At 35.7% G+C, this 17268-nt stretch overlaps 1 protein-coding gene across 1 annotated transcript in view; it reads left to right on the top strand.

Annotated features, from left to right (window-relative positions):
- CAPRIN1 (cell cycle associated protein 1) overlaps window positions 1–17268 on the top strand; it is a 39175-nt gene extending 21907 nt beyond the window's left edge. The window contains exons 7-19 of the mRNA XM_045484919.1: window positions 1910–2047; window positions 3228–3280; window positions 3356–3442; window positions 5458–5613; window positions 5696–5804; window positions 6907–6968; window positions 7462–7572; window positions 8031–8180; window positions 9092–9242; window positions 11690–11884; window positions 12379–12479; window positions 13537–13600; window positions 15133–17268. Coding sequence (XP_045340875.1) covers window positions 1910–2047; window positions 3228–3280; window positions 3356–3442; window positions 5458–5613; window positions 5696–5804; window positions 6907–6968; window positions 7462–7572; window positions 8031–8180; window positions 9092–9242; window positions 11690–11884; window positions 12379–12479; window positions 13537–13600; window positions 15133–15197 — 1442 coding nt within the window. The 3' untranslated portion in view covers window positions 15198–17268. The remainder of the gene's footprint in view (window positions 1–1909; window positions 2048–3227; window positions 3281–3355; window positions 3443–5457; window positions 5614–5695; window positions 5805–6906; window positions 6969–7461; window positions 7573–8030; window positions 8181–9091; window positions 9243–11689; window positions 11885–12378; window positions 12480–13536; window positions 13601–15132) is intronic.

A 17268-nucleotide genomic window follows, 5' to 3' on the forward strand; every position in this document is an offset into this window, starting at 1 on the left:
TTGTTATGGTGTTTTTTGCCTAGTCTTGTTTACTTACCTTAGGAATGTAACATCTTTATAACTAATGAAAAGTTACTAATGTATTCAAGTTAGTATTTTTATGTGCATTCAGTTTTCAGATTTTTTTTAATGCTTATATATTTATTTTGAGAGAGAGAGAGGCAGAGAGAGAGAGAGGGAGAGAATCTCAAGCAGGCTCTGTGCTGTGAGCTCAGAGCTTGACGCCGGGGCTCGAACTCACAAACCATGAGATCATGACCTGAGCCTAAATCAAGAGTCGGTTGCTTAACCAACAGAGCCACCCAGGCGGTCCCTCATGCATAAGTTTTTTATTTTTTATTTTTTATTTTTTTTAATTTTTTAAAATTTTTTTAACGTTTTTATTTTATTTTTGAGACAGAGAGAGACAGAGCATGAACGGGGGAGGATCAGAGAGAGAGGGAGACACAGAATCTGAAACAGGCTCCAGGCTCTGAGCTGTCAGCCCAGAGCCTGACGCGGGGCTTGAACTCACGGACCGTGAGATCATGACCTGAGCTGAAGTCGGACGCTTAACCAACTGAGCCACCCAGGCGCCCCTGCATAAGTTTTTTAAAATGAATAGTTTTGAGTCGTGAGCCTCTGAAGTGGGGAAGGAAAACATGAAATGTTTGGCATAGAAAAAGTTGTTGGTAGTTTTATTGTTAATAGAGGTAATTTTATGATATTTTAATATAGTCCTGGGAAGTTTTATTTTTCTGTATAGTGACCGATTAGGGAATAGATACATTCTATGTACATAGGTATATTCTGTGTTTTCAAGGCCAGGAAATTGAGATTTTTCTTTGTTGTAGTTTTTGAGTGAGAGGGGGAGAGAGAATCTTAAGCAGGCTATTCATGCTCAGCGAGGAGCCCAAGGGCCAGGCTCAATCTCCTGACCTGAGCCAAAATCAAGAGTCTGACGCTTAACTGACTGAGCCACCCAGGCAACCTGAGATGAATTCTTGACACACACCTTCACCTGCTGCTCTGCCCTCTCATATCTTAGTGTGTACGAAATTGTGACATTTTTTTGCCTTTCAAATATCTTCTGAATCTGTCTCTCCTACGTTTCTCCCTTAGTGCATTCTCTTAACTGAATCCACCCTCCCCATCCCTCTTTAAAATTTTTTAATGGCTGTCTTTTAAATTAAATTTTATATACATTTGTCTTTAATTTAAAGACCTTGCATGTTCTGGCTCTTAATCAGTTTCTCCAGACTAGTCTGTATGCTTTTTCTTCCTCCCTATCCCTCCTCAGCTACAGTGCATGCTTTCATTTTCTTGTATTTGGTACCCCTTTTCTATATCCTTATCCTTTATACAGGGCTTTGTAAATGGTGTTGCTTCTGCCTTGAAACACTTCTTTCTACTACTCATCTTCTAGATCTCTGCTCTTGCAGCACTCACACACCAGGAAAGCTTCCTGTGCCTCCATCTGATTAGGTTCAATCCATTGTACCTCTTTGTAGTACGTTTCACAGATGTGATTTCACTGCTTTTATATCTTATAACTTTTCTCTATTGGACTGTAAACTTAGGGAAACTTAGGGAGGGCAGATACTGTATCTTACATATTTTGTAGCCCCATTGCCTAGCACATTGCCTAACATATAGGTAGGTGCTAAATAAATAATGAATAAATGATAACTGTCAGCTTTTTTTTTCTTGCAGTTACATAAAATATATAAAGTTTAGTACTAATAGATTCTTCTTGTTCTCTATCATTCCATAATTTCTGTCCTTAGTGGACTTCAATGTTTTTTATATGTATGTTTCAGTAACAGTTGATAAGGTTTTTTTCTTACCACAGCATTTTGTAGCATGTTGAATCTTACTCAGGTCAGGCATGCCCGATAGTCTAACATTATAATTCATGTTCTGTTTTTAGATAAAGCTCTAAAGGAAATTGTTGAGCGTGTTTTCCAGTCAAACTACTTTGACAGCACTCACAACCACCAGAATGGGCTATGTGAGGAAGAAGAGGCAGCCTCAGCACCTGCAGCTGAAGATCAGGTAGCTGAAGCTGGTGAGTACTTAGGTGGATATGAGCTGTGGTGTAGGAATCTTGGTTTTACTCTCCTTTGCCACAAGTTCAAGCTCTGCATTTATTTAGTTATGTATGCACACTGAGAGTTTTAAAGGAGCTTTAAGCACAACAAAACATTAAAACAATGCATGTTAAGAATAATTCCCAGAGGTCTTGAAGATCAATCATTTACTTACTGGTCTTGATCACTATTACAAACTGATAACTTTTTTTGTTGCAATATTGCTGGCCTGGAGTACAGATGAGGGGAAATGTTTTAGGACTTTTTAAGTACATTTTGGCTGACATACCTAGATTTATTGTTGTTTACCATGCCAGTATATGAAGTGAATAGTATGAAGGGTGTGTGTGTGTATGTTAAATGATGGGGAGATTATAACTCTAATCCTGAACCATAAATTTCTCAGTGGCAAGGGATCTTTTCAAATTAACTTTAGTACAACACTAATATGTAGGTAAGCACTTACCAGGAATACTTTTATAACTTAAGTTGATGAATAAAATTCTCAGTACCATTGGAAGCATTGTCAGAGTATGAATTTTGAAATGGTTGAAAAGAATCAGACTGCCTGGATTGTAATCTTGGCTTTGACGCTCATTAGCTATGTAACTTTGGGCAAGTGACTGAATTTCTCTGTCTCTTTATCTCTGTTGAGAAAGCAGTACGTGAAAGTATATATATGGTGCCTCTCACATAGTAAGCACTTTACACAAGTCTTAGCTATTAGGTTGAAACTAGAAGGGAAGATTGCACATTGGTGGAATTTATGGTTGCAGATGGACATAGTAAGCCTCCTCCCCATCCCCCCAACCACTTTACCAAGTAGGTTAAAATAGTAAGATTTTAATCTGTATGTTGCTGTATGATAGTACTCTAAGAATAGAGAGGTTTTAACTTAGGTCTTTATTGGCATTATACCTAGTCCAGAATAACTACTCTTGAGCCTAATTTATTCTGGAATAAATGGTAAAGAAAACTCTTTCTAAATATTGTAAGAATGATAAAATACAGAAACTTAATGCTAACTATTGTAACTTTGTAAATAAATTCCGGCTGTTTGATGGTAAACTGTTAACTTATTTGGAGTTGAAATGAATTGTTAATAAAAAAAAAAAATACTTTCTTAACACTCATTTATGTCAATTTTTAACTACTTAGAACCTGAGCCAGCAGAAGAATACACGGAACAAAGCGAAGTTGAATCAACAGAGGTATGATTTTTATTTAATGCTAGCTTTCCTTTTCTGCCTTTCAAACAATTCTCAAACATTTATTTTGCTTTGCAGTATGTAAATAGACAATTTATGGCAGAAACACAGTTCAGCAGTGGTGAAAAGGAGCAGGTAGATGAGTGGACAGTTGAAACAGTTGAGGTAAGAGTTCTCTCAGTTGCAAAGTTGATGTCTTTTGTTTTAATTAGTCATTTTTATCTCTCCTAAGAACAGATTTAGTTTTTTGCATTATTAGTACATTTACTGTCATATTAATACACATAACAGGATCATTATGTTTTAAAAAGTAATTTGTTTATCCCTGTGTATGTTTAATAGAATCTCTGCTGATCTAGCTACAGAAAATTTATATAAAGTTATCTGTGGAAGTGGGAAAAAAAAGTTATCTAAGGTTATTAAAGTACATGATTTTCTATTGTCGATACCAGGCTGCTGTTTAAAAATCTGGGCTCCCACATAGATAACCTCCAGAAAAGGCCCACCTTCCAAGGGATATATTAGAGTTTCCTCTTAGACTCCTCTTTCTCCCTGATGCACTAGACTCCTGGTGTTTCCTAATTCTGTTCCTTAATTGACATTACCTTTTTTCAGGTCCTCATGTCTAGTTCAGAGGCTCTCTTCATATTTTTCTTTTCTAACTGCCCCAGGCCATCCTATTCACTTTTACAGGCCAATTATTAGAAAAGTTAGTTTTGATTAAGTTACTTTCACTTGAAACTCTTTGATGGTGCCGTGTTGCCTATAAGATAAAATCAAATGCCTTACCAAATTAGTTCCAACCATCCTTTCCATCCTCTTTTAGGTGACTTCTTTTATGTATTCATATATCTAAAGTGCAGAAAAAATAATATGTCTTCTATCATTCTCCAAAGGTGCAATTGTAGTAGTACTTTTAGCTCTTATTGATGTGCCAAAACATACTACTGATAACCTGCCCCTGACCCCAGAAAGTTACCTAGTTTAGATGAAAACACTGTTCCATGAAACCCTACCAAGACAGTCTGTATTTGCTGAATTATGCAAGGCAGTTCAGAAATACTAGAGGAGGTTTAGAAGAAAATAAGATGTAAAAGATCTATGTAATGGTGGTGTGCGAACCTACTGGGCCTTGACTAAAAGATTTGGTGTGTATTTTCAGGGAAGTCAGATAATAGGTATATATTAGCATGGATATGCAGGTAGAAATGAATTAGCATATTTGTTTTGTTGAACATTAGGAATGGAAAGTATGGGTTGGCATAGTAGGAAAAGACTGGGAAGTAACAGTGCTTTGTAGTTAAGTACTTTTTTGCATTTTATCGAGGGAGAAAAGTATATTATCACACTTAGCACCGTGCCAGTATGGTTTGTTTTTAAGTACTTGGCAGGTAGGGTCTTTTTAAAGGCTATCCATATGGAATTCTAAGGAATTTTTTGACCAGCCTGATGTAGATGACAGATCAGTTGGTCTTTGTGATCAGTTTAGGTAATGATGATTATCTCACTATTGCTTATAAAAGAAAATAAGGTTATGACTTACTGAGGCTTACCAGGTATGAGTTGCCCAGGTTTAAAAGCCAGACAGAATGTAAATTTTGACTGATGTAATAAAAATTAGATTTCCTAGAAGAGCAGGGAATTAGTAACAATAATAATCAGAAATTATTAGAGCTAGGAAAAAGGTAGATATAGTGAGCTTTGGCTTTTGTAGCAATTTAGATAAGGTGATAGGGCTTGATTCTATGGTATTGGCAGAGAGAATGAAATGGTGGGAACTCAAAATTTGATGATAAATAGTAACTTTTCTTGAGTGCTGTTTATCAGGTACTGAGGTGGATATGTATTTGATAAATATAAATTTACTTACTATAGAAGGCAGAGCAGTTTAAGCACAATATGTTTTTTTGGAAGTAAGCATGGGTATTCCTTCCTTTGAAAGCGGTTTATAAAGTAAATCTGAAAAGCTACGTGGCAATCAAGTGGAGTAGAGAACACTGTAGAAGTAATAGCACTGAATGTTAAATTTGGGATAATTGTCAGTTGGAGTAGCTATATTAAAGCTGACTATCTTGTTTATAATGTAGTTCCATATATAGTTCAGGGACCTGTTGCGATGGTCATGAATGGAGCTCTTTCATTCTACCAGTCTGCATCTCCCCCCACTTCTTCCACTTTAGGTGGTAAATTCACTCCAGCAGCAACCTCAAGCTGCATCTCCTTCAGTACCAGAGCCCCACTCTCTGACTCCAGTGGCTCAGGCAGATCCCCTTGTGAGAAGACAGCGAGTCCAGGATCTTATGGCGCAAATGCAGGGGCCCTATAATTTCATACAGGTAGGTGCAGTTCAGTCAGACACTAACTAACTGAAGGTTTAAGTGTTTACATTATTTAATTCCATTATATCCTAACTTGCAGGATTCAATGCTGGATTTTGAAAACCAGACACTTGATCCTGCCATTGTATCTGCACAGCCTATGAATCCAACACAAAACATGGATATGCCCCAGCTGGTTTGCCCTCCAGGTTAGTAATTGTACATTTTTGTGTGAGAAATATAGGGCCAGTGCTTTCAGGTTTTGTAAAAAATGTGAAAATGAATTTTTCCCTTTTAACGTTTGCTTAACTTTTGGATTTTGTGTCTTTTAATTTGATAAGAAATGTTCTTTATTCCTATAATATGAATAACTGTGGTTCCGTTTTTTTAAACTTTTTATTGTCATATAGACTTAAGTACGTGCAAATATAGAGTTTGAAGAGTTTTCACAAACTGAACACACCAGCACCTAGAACCGGAACATTACCTGTACTCCAGAAGCCTATTTGTGTGTACTTCCAGTCACTAGTTATCCTCTCTTCCAGCCCTGTGGGAACCATTTCCTGTAATTTAGATAAATGAAATTTTGCTTTGCTTTTTAAGTTTCAAAATTCATTTTAGCATAAAAATAATAGGGGTGTCCTTCTCTGAAGGATGCTTGCAGCTTTTTGGGAGAATTTCTGAACATTTTATTACTTAAATAAAAATGAGATGCAACGGTCTAAGTGGGAAAGAAGAGGATGCTTAAGAGGAAAGGAGAAGATGAGTCAAAACACAGTTGAAGTTTCAAACTCTTAATAGTCTTACACCATTTTTAGAAGTAGTAGCACCAAATAGAGTTGTTGGTGTCTTCTTTGGGTTAAGTGGACTGTCTTTCTCAAGGACCATTAGTAATTTTGAGTCTTGGTTTTTTTTTTCCCAGAACATGGCATTAAGGGCACAAAAGTTGGAACTGTATAAAATATTTAATGTCTTCAGTTTCATAAAACGAGTTGCTGAATAAAAGCATGTTTAATGACACAGTTTGGTAGGGTAGTTAGGATTTCTCTAAAGTAAAGGGTACTCCTATCTCTGTAACATCTCTACCAAGAGTTAGAAAACAGATTAGGGTTATGCCTTCTAGAAATAAAAGCAATTGTGAGAGTACACTAATAATGACTACCAGGGAACCAAAATGCTCACTTGAAAGCTAAAATCCTGCCTAATTCTTTTCATGATCACCAAAAAGTGTTTTTTAGGATTTGGCTATAGAAATTTTCTCTGAAGAAATTTGATTTTGGATAACAGTGTTGCTTTTGGTCAATTTTGCAGTTCATTCTGAATCTAGACTTGCTCAGCCTAATCAAGTTCCTGTACAACCAGAAGCTACGCAGGTAGGAATGATAGAAATATTGCTGCATATTTGTTTTTAATCTGTTCTTGGGTCTCTTTCTTTAATTAGCGTAATGAAAGTCAGGTATGAATTTTATCATTGTCCAAGTCTGGTGAGGGTAGCTGTCTACTTTTATTTCCATGTTTATGTTTACTTTGGTATTAATCATTTAAAAATAAATTTTTTGGTTAAATCTTATGTTTATGATAGTAAGGAATATGCTTTTTTATTTTAAACAGTAAAATTTGAGAAGACACATTTTAAATTTCATAATTCTAAAATTTAGTGTAAATGTTGCCATTCAGAAGCATTTGTGGGGGACTTCATAACTGGATTGGGTTTATTTAATGTTCATCTTTAATATTATATGTATTTTTTGCAGTTGTTAGATTTTATAGTCTATTTAACAGGTATATCTGTCTACTTCTTAGCCCTGTCTGTATTAGAGTTGGTTTATAACAGAAAGCAGCTTTGATTGCTTTATTTCTGTGTAGGTTCCTTTGGTTTCATCCACAAGTGAGGGGTATACAGCATCTCAACCCTTGTACCAGCCTTCTCATGCTACAGAGCAACGACCACAAAAGGAACCAATTGACCAGATTCAGGCAAGTTTCTGTTACTAGGTAACATAAACTTGGTAGGCACTTATTATGAATTGGGCAGAGGTAAATTATTAATGTTGTGACTCTTTTTGGACCTAATGCATGCGATACGTTATTTTGCTGTGATGCAATACAAGTATTTTGCTGTTATGAAATAGTTGAATTTTTTTTTTAAGTTTATTTATTTTGAGAGAGAGAGAAAGAGAACATGAATGGGGGAGGGGAAGAGAGAGAGGGAGTGAGAATCCCAGGCATGCTCCATGCTGTCAGTGCAGACCCCAGTGTGGGGCTCAACTCGGGAACTGTGAGATCATTACTTGAGCGAAAATCAAGAGTTGGATGCTTAACCAACTGAGCCACCCAGGTGCCCCAGTTGAATTTCTTAACATACTAAGACTTGGATAGTAGATTTGGCTAAATTTAGTTTATCACTAAAGTGCATCTGTTTACTTTGTGTTTAGGCAACAATCTCTTTAAATACAGACCAGACTACAGCATCGTCATCCCTTCCGGCTGCTTCTCAGCCTCAGGTGTTCCAGGCTGGGACAAGCAAACCGTTACATAGCAGTGGAATCAATGTAAACGCAGCTCCATTCCAATCCATGCAAACGGTAAGTAAATTAAACTAACATTAAATGGCTAGTGTGTACTATCATCATGCCAAAGTCTCAACAGAAAAGTCTTCATTTAAGTTTGTGCTTGAGTGTGCATCTACCCAACTATAGAGTATATTTAATTGATAAACTCTGATTTTTCCTGCTCCCAGAGATAAATTTGAGTCTTAGGAGTTATGTGTTCTCATATCTTACTGTTTTGTAGTTTCATCCTTTAGATTTGGTTAACAAAAGTAAACATGCAGAACAGTAGACTACTGTATCTGTGTATGTAAGTCATTACCGAGATTTAACAACTGTCTACATTTTCCCATACTTGCTTAATCTTTTATTTTACTGAAGTTTCTCATAATAAATTTCACCTGTTATACTTCATCCTGGTTTTTCAGTAAGCATCCCTAAATTGCAGAATTTCTAGGAAAGAATGAGAATATTGTAATTGATGGGATACAGTTAAATCAGTGCTCGTGGGAAAGTTTATAGGATTAAATACTTAAAATATTAACTTTTGGTTAAAATGTCAATAAGAAGAAAATTTAAATGAATAAAATATTCATTGAATTAATTTCTGTAAGTGACATTGTATCAGTGGTTTGCATCTCTTAAAAGAGATTTCTTATTTATAGTAACATTTCCAAGACTGCTGATTTTTGTATTTTTAAATTTTGAAACCCAGTTATGCTCTCCTTGAAGTGCTATATGGTGTGTGTGTGTGGGTGTGTGTATACATATATATATGTATAAATATAAATAAATATGTATATGGGGGGAATATACGTGTGTGTTTGAGACTTCTGTAATGTATTTACATTTTTCAGTAAAACCAATATTGAGGTCTGTCATATTAAAAGTAGGGAAATTGTTAGCAATAAGGGGATGAAGTAATCATTTACTTTATTTACTTACAGGTGTTCAATATGAATGCCCCAGTTCCTCCTGTTAATGAACCAGAAACTTTGAAACAGCAAAATCAGTACCAGGCCAGTTACAACCAGAGCTTTTCTAGTCAGCCTCACCAAGTAGAACAAACAGACCTGCAGCAAGAACAGCTTCAAACAGGTAGGAAAACCAGTGTCCCTTCCTTGGCTGCTTGCTTTCCAACACCATTACTGACAGTGTTAGGAGGGTTTACACTTTAAAGTGGCAGTGTCCACAAGTTTTTGTTCTAGTAGTAGACTTTATGGAATTTTTGTTGCAGATCCTGAATTAAATCAAGTCCATATTTATCGTATGTGAATTATGTGCACTTTTTGGGAGGCCTTATACCCATTTTCCTTTGGTCAGTAAGCTTTCATAATATCTCTGTTTCATTCTGTGATTTTAGTGGAACTTGTTAGATTATGATCTACTTTACTTTTAATGGCTAATTAATTAAAGCCGGCTAGCATGATACCTGGTAGGTAGTTAAGTCAGTTATACAAAGTTAAGCAGTAAGGAGTTGTCAGTGTGCTAATTATAATCAGTAAAACATGCAATCTCTTGGTGGCTGCATTTGGTAGAACTAGGTTGAAATAAAATCCTTTTTGGCAAGTAGGGTCATACATAAGTTGGCTAGTTACCATACCTGTCATAACAATGTAGATAGAGATATCTTAGATTTCTTAACTTTGTAAGGTATTAGAAATACCTGCTTAGGTCTTTGGTTAGTTAGATCCTTAGTTGTTTAATTGGAATATCCCACAACAAACTAGCAAACCTTGTTAAAATCATAGGAGTTAATAGTTTAATTTTATCAGACTGATTGAAATAACTATGAAATATTCTAATCGTCTACTTTCTTGATAGACTTTGATGAACATTATGGATTTTTTCAGTACTAAATTCTTACATATCCCTGTAGTATTTAGCACTCACTAATTAGTAGGAAGTTTGAATCAGCTGTAATCTGATGGATATTTATCCATTAGGCTATCTATGTTCAGCTTCTGAATGATAAAGCTGGGCTTTGTGCTCAGGCTCCTTTAATTATTGCCATGTACTCATAAGCATGTCAACACAATGGGCCCCCAGTACACCTGCTCTACAGCAAATTGTAGTATCTAGTTAGGAACAACATGAAAAAAGGATACGGCAAGAATCTGGCTATTTATGGACTTAAGAGTTTATGCTGTACAAACACTTCAATAGAAATTCTGGGGTTTTTGTTGTTTTTTAAGTAATTCTGGTATTTTAAAATAAAGGCCACACTTTAATTGTATGAGTTTTATTTATTGCTATGAGTTTCCTTGCAGTGAAATTTGGCCAAGACTAATAAAATTCTTATTGATAAAAAGTGAGGTGAAAATTCACTTCTTTTGCCACTCTATACATGCATATGAATGACTCTCTTTAGATAGAAAATGACACGTGTAATCATGATATTTACCTGTAATTTTAAATTTAGGGAATGTAGAGAAAGGCAGTCTGTGTAGAAAGACCACAGTGAATAGTGTAATTAGTCCATTAATTGCACAGTTCAAAAAGGAGCCATAACATCCCTTCCACTAGGCACACTTTAGCTTTTTCGTTGCAAAATAGTATTTTAAGAACCGATAAATGTATTTGGGGTTTCCTGAGGCCACAAAATATATCTGGTCAAGTTTTTCAAGAGGTACACCACCTTTTCTCTCTGTCTAAACATGGGGGATTTGGGCTGGCTGTTTTTTGTTATTGGGGCGTGGGCCTTCCTCTAGTCTATACCTTCCTCACCTCCCAAAGGTAGTGTTAGTATCCTGTCTTTTCTCCCCTGTGCATTGCGAACATTGGTTAATACCCGAAAGGTACCTCTGGGCTTAATTTTTAAAGATTTCTAGATTCTAGACTTCCATTGTGGAAGGAGGGGGGTGTGCAAGGTAGTGTGAACCTTCTAGAATCTTTTCTTTACCTCATCAAGTTGAGTGCTGGTGTACTATTTAACTGTCTTAATTGGTTGTACGTTAAAAGTACTTGAAATGGAATCAGGCATTAAAGGAGGTGTAAGTTGAAGACTTCTGCTAATTTACCTTCATAATTGACTGAGTATTCTACCATATGGTTGTTTAGCTATGGGAGAGCATGGTTTTGTAGGTTTCATTAACGTATCAAGGGAAATTTAAAAGAATAAGAAAGTTCTACCACTAAGGAGTTTTATAGTGGAAAAATAATTAAATGATACACAGTGGTAATTGTACTGTTTTAGTATGTAAGATCTTTTGAATTATTGTGGGTCTCTAGTGCTAATAGGCAGATGCCTCTCAGAAGATGTTTAATAATATAGGTTTTCATTCCATTTGGAAGGGATAGAGTTTTGTGCTCTCACACATTGTGTGCTTCCAAAAGTTTGGAACTGTTGTTGGAGAATTGCTTAATATATTGGCAGGAGAAAAATAGGGACTTATGTGTAGGTTTCCTTATTGGAAATATTAAAATTTATTTAAAGATGATTTGAGGAGAAGGTATAAGACACTTCTTAACCCAGAAAACGTGAAAGAACAAATTGTAATGAGCTGTGTGTGTGTGTGTGTATAAATTTTTTCTTTTTATCATAGTGGTTGGCACTTACCATGGTTCCCAGGACCAGCCCCATCAAGTGACTGGTAACCACCAGCAGCCTCCCCAGCAGAACACTGGATTTCCACGTAGCAGTCAGCCCTATTACAATAGTCGTGGTGTGTCTCGTGGTGGCTCCCGTGGTGCTAGAGGCTTAATGAATGGATACAGGGGCCCTGCCAATGGATTCAGAGGTAAAGAAAAAAAAAAGTAGCAAGTTCTTGTTCCTTTTTGATTTGTAAAATAGAAATATGTCATGAGGTTTTTGGGAAAGATATGTATGTTTCTCTGCGTTAATCTCTCATGTACAGCTTAAACATTTTAAACATTTTTAGTATATTATAGGTTATTTAAATTGACAAAATTGGTAATGGGTTTTTTTGTATGTGTCAAATCCATGTTTTCCATGTCTCTGAGGGGATAATTGCTTTCCATTATCAGAGTTTATGGGGATTTTTTTTGTATGTGGGGTGTGTATGTGTGCATGGATGGGTGAAAATGTCCTCTTCTAAGGAAAGGAAATTAATACTCAGAAATTTAGGAACAGATTGGATCAGGATGGGGAATTAGAAATTAATTTGAATTACTGGCATGGCTTATAATTTTTCAGTTCTTCCCTTGGTCAGTAGTAAGAAAGTAAAAATTTCTCATTTAGATAAGAAAATTATTTTCTTGTCCTAAATTTTAGGAGGATATGATGGTTACCGCCCTTCATTCTCTAACACTCCAAACAGTGGTTACACACAGTCTCAGTTCAGTGCTCCCCGGGACTACTCTGGCTATCAACGGGTAGGTAGAAGTTGCTTTAAAATCTAAACCTGACCTAAATAAGCCAATGAAACAGACTGATGGGGTTGTTTGGACTTGGGTAACTAAGTAATTTGAGGCTAATTTTGCACATTTTTACAAGATACTTTATTATGGAGAATGGTGACTTTTGCTTTCCCTAGCATTCTAGTATAGGTACTCATTTTTTAGAGTCTGTTAAAGAGAGAATGATTTCATGCCCTATTGGTGGGAATGCAGATTGGTGCAGCCACTATGAAAAACAGTATGGAGGCTTCTTAAAAAATTAAAAACCATATTACCATATGATCTAATAATTCCACTGGGTATTTAGCCCAAGAAAATGAAAACCCTAACTCGAAAAGATACACGCACCCCTCTGTTTATTGCAGCATTATTTCTAATAACCAAGATGTGGAAGCAACCCAAGTGTCCCATCAATAGATGGGTAAAGAAGATGTATATATACACAATGGAATATCACTCAGCCACAAAAAAGAATGAAATCTTGCTATTTGCAACAACATGGATGGACCTAGAGGGTATAATGCTAAATGAAAAAAGTCAGAGAAAGACAAATGCCATATGATTTCACTCATGTGGAATTTAAGAAACAAAAAGACAAAAGACGAGACTCTCTATAAATAGAGAACAAATTTGGTAGTTGCTAGAGGGGATGTAGATAGGGGGGATGGGTGAAACAGATAAAAGAGATTAAGAGTACACTTACCTTGAGCACTGAGAAATGTATACAATTGTTGAATCATTATATTGTACACCTAAAACTAATGTAATACTGTATGTTAATTACACTTAAATAAAAATAAATTTGTGTCGGAGAAAAAAAAGAATGATTTTTAAGAGCAGAGATATTTCATTGAATGTTCTTGAGAGTAATAGAAGTAAATTACGGAATAACTTCTGGCTATTATATATTGAAATGTCTAAAAAGAATAAAGGACAAATTTTGTGTTCTGTGTGAGACACTAAGAATAGATAGATGAGAAAGCATTAAAAAAAAAATTACGTTTTCTTCAGTACTAACTAGCTTGTCTTTTAGGATGGATATCAGCAGAATTTCAAGCGAGGCTCTGGGCAGAGTGGACCACGGGGAGCCCCACGAGGTAATATTTTGTGGTGGTGATCCTAGCTCCTAAGTGGAGCTTCTGTTCTGGCCTTGGAAGAGCTGTTCCATAGTCTGCATGTAGGTTACATGTTAGGAATACATTTATCATTACCAGACTTGTTGCTAGGGATTAAATGAAATGCTCTGTTTCTAAAACTTACCTTGAACCCAAATTTAATTTTTTGAATGACTTTCCCTGTTACTATATAAATTGTCTTGAAAACTAGAACATTTCTCCTCCTTAGAAAAAGTGTTTTTCCAACTGCAAATTATTTTTCAGGTCCTAAAACCTGCTAAATGTTTTTAGGAAGTACTTACTGAAACATTTTTGTAAGACATTTTTGGAATGAGATTGAACATTTATATAAATTTATTATTCCTCTTTCATTTTTGAACATGCATATTATATTTTAGAGTCAGAAACACTTTAATGGCCAGATAAGCCATAGTTACATTTAGAGAACCATTTAGAAATGATAGAACTACTTGAAATTTCAATGCCTTTGGATCACTAATAGCGATATAAATGTCAAATTATTTCTGACTTTTAAGTAAAACATACAAAATCCTAACTAACTTACTGAACTATATTTAGAAATTGTAGGTTTAAAGAGTTTCTGATTTTGTCTATTACCATAGGAAAACTGCTTCCTCATTTGGGCAGAAAGTCAACCTGTGTAACAATTAGAGGTAGCGTTTCATATGATCTGAAGTTCTAAATGGTTCTCTGATTTAAGGGAAGTTAAACTGAATAGGTTTCCTCTAGGTTTTGGCCATCACATGTATAAAATGTATATTAAGGAGGAATTACAAAGTACTTTGATTTCAATGCTAGTAGAAACTGGCCAGCAAAAAGGTGCATTTTTAAATTAATGGATCACTTGGGAATTATTGACTTGAAGTATCAAAGGATATTTGCATGTGAATGTGGGTTATGTTCTTTCTCACCTTGTAGCATATTCTATGAAAGTTGAGTTGACTGGTAGCTAAAAATCTGTTTTAACAGCATGTAAAAAGTTATTTTATCTGTTACAAGTCATTATACAATTTTGAATGTTATGTAGTTTCTTTTTAACAGTTTAGGTAACAAGGTCTGTTTTTCATTCTGGTGCTTTTATTAATTTTGATAGTATGATGTTACTTACTACTGAAATGTAAGCTAGAGTGTACACTAGAATGTAAGCTCCATGAGAGCAGGTACCTTGTCTGTCTTCACTGCTGTATCTATTTCCAACGCCTGATGACAGTGCCTGGCACACAGTAGGCACTCAATAAATACTTGTTGAATGAATGAATGAATGAGTACTGGTGGAATACTCCATTAGCTCTACTCTTCTTTTAGCTAGAGAACATGAGCAAATTTGCGCATGACAACTTCCAGGACAGGTGAACACTGAAGAATTGACCTCTTAAACCTAATAATGTGGTGACAAGCTGCCCACATGCTTCTTGACTTCAGATGAAAAATCTGCTTGAAGGCAAAACAAATAATATTTGAAAGAAAAACCAAATGCCATTTTTGTCTTCTAGGTCGTGGAGGGCCCCCAAGACCCAACAGAGGGATGCCGCAAATGAACACTCAGCAAGTGAATTAATCTGATTCACAGGATTATGTTTAAACGCCAAAAACACACTGGCCAGTGTACCATAATATGTTACCAGAAGAGTTATTATCTATTTGTTCTCCCTTTCAGGAAACTTATTGTAAAGGGACTGTTTTCATCCCATAAAGACAGGACTACAATTGTCAGCTTTATATTACCTGGATATGGAAGGAAACTATTTTTATTCTGCATGTTCTGTCCTAAGCGTCATCTTGAGCCTTGCACATGATACTCAGATTCCTCACCCTTGCTTAGGAGTAAAACATAATACACTTTACGGGGTGATATCTCCATAGTTATTTGAAGTGGCTTGGAAAGAGCAAGATTGACTTTTGACATTGGATCAAATCTACAAGTCAGCCCTAGAGTTATTCAATGGTAATTGACAAAACTAAAATATTTCCCTTGAAGAAGGAAGGAGTGGAGTGTGGTTTGGCAGAACAACTGCATTTCACAGCTTTTCCAGTTAAATTGGAGCACTGAACGTTAAGATGCATACCAAATTATGCATGGGCCCTTAATATAAGGCTGGCTACCAGCTTTGACACAGCACTCTTCATCCTTGGCCAAACGACTGGTTACAAACACATGTAAATTGCTTTTTAACAGCTGATACTGTATAAGACAAAGCCAAAATGCAAAATTAGGCTTTGATTGGCACTTTTTGAAAAATATGCAACAAATATGGGATGTAATCTGGATGGCCGCTTCTGTACTAAATGTGAAGTATTTAGATACCTTTTTGAACACTTAACATTTTCTTCGACAATGACTTTTATAAGGATTGGTACTATATATCATTCCTTATAACATACATTGTCTGTCACTAATCCTCGGATCTTGCTGTATTGTCACCTAAATTGGTACAGGTACTGATGAAAATATCTAATGGATAATCATAACACTCTTGGTCACATGTTTTTCCTGCAGCCTGAAGGTTTTTAAAAGAAAAAGATATGAAATGCCTGCTGCTACCACCCTTTTAAATTGCTATCTTTTGAAAAGCACCAGTATGTGTTTTAGATTGATTTCCCTATTTTAGGGAGATGACAGACAGTAGTTTCAGTTCTGATGGTATAAGCAAAACAAATAAAACATGTTTATAAAAGTTGTATCTTGAAACACTGGTGTTCAACAGCTAGCAGCTTATGTGGTTCACCCCATGCATTGTTAGTGTTTCAAATTTTATGGTTATCTCCAGCAGCTATTTCTGTAGTACTTGCATTTATCTTTTGTCTAACCCTAATTGAATTCTATCTTTTTCTCATGGAGGCATTTATATTCAAAGTGGCGATTCCTTCACTTAGATGCATAGGGAGAGTCACAAGTTTGATGGAGATGACAGTTTAGTAATTTATGTACTGTTGGAATTTGTGCTAGCAGTTTGAGCACTAGTTTTGTGTGCCTATGAACTTAATGCTGCTTGTCATATCCCACTTTGACTTCATGGAGAATTAATCCCATCTTTTCAGCAAAGGCTACTAATACTAAGTTAATGGTATTTTCTGTGCAGAAATTGAATTTTGTTTTATTAGCCTTTAGCTACGGAATTTTTCCAGTAGGTGCTCAGCCACTGAAGAAAAACAAAAACAAAACACAAGAACGATTCTCAAACATTCATTGTTAGACAACTGGAGTTTTTGCTGGTTTTGTAACCTAAAATGGATAGGCTGTTGAACATTCCACATTCAAAAGTTTTTTGTAGGGTGGTGGGGAATGGGGGGGTATCTTCAATGTTTATTTTAAAATAAAATAAGTTCCTGACTTTTCTCATGTGTGGTTGTGGTACATCATATTGCAAGGGTTATACGTTTACTTTTACAAATGAGTATTTCTTTGGCTAGCACCTCCCGTTGTGTGCTTTAAATGACATCTGCCTGGGATGTACCACAACCATATGTTAGCTGTATTTCACGGGGAATAGATAAAATATTCATGGTTAACTGGGTAATCCCTAGATGTGTATGCTTACAATCCTTCTATATACAAAACTAAATTTGCTATCTGTGTAGAAAATAATTTCATGACATTTAAAATGGAAGTAAATAAGTGATTCTTCATA

Source organism: Leopardus geoffroyi, chromosome D1, assembly GCF_018350155.1.
Source record: "Leopardus geoffroyi isolate Oge1 chromosome D1, O.geoffroyi_Oge1_pat1.0, whole genome shotgun sequence".
NCBI classification, from domain to species: Eukaryota; Metazoa; Chordata; class Mammalia; order Carnivora; family Felidae; genus Leopardus; species Leopardus geoffroyi.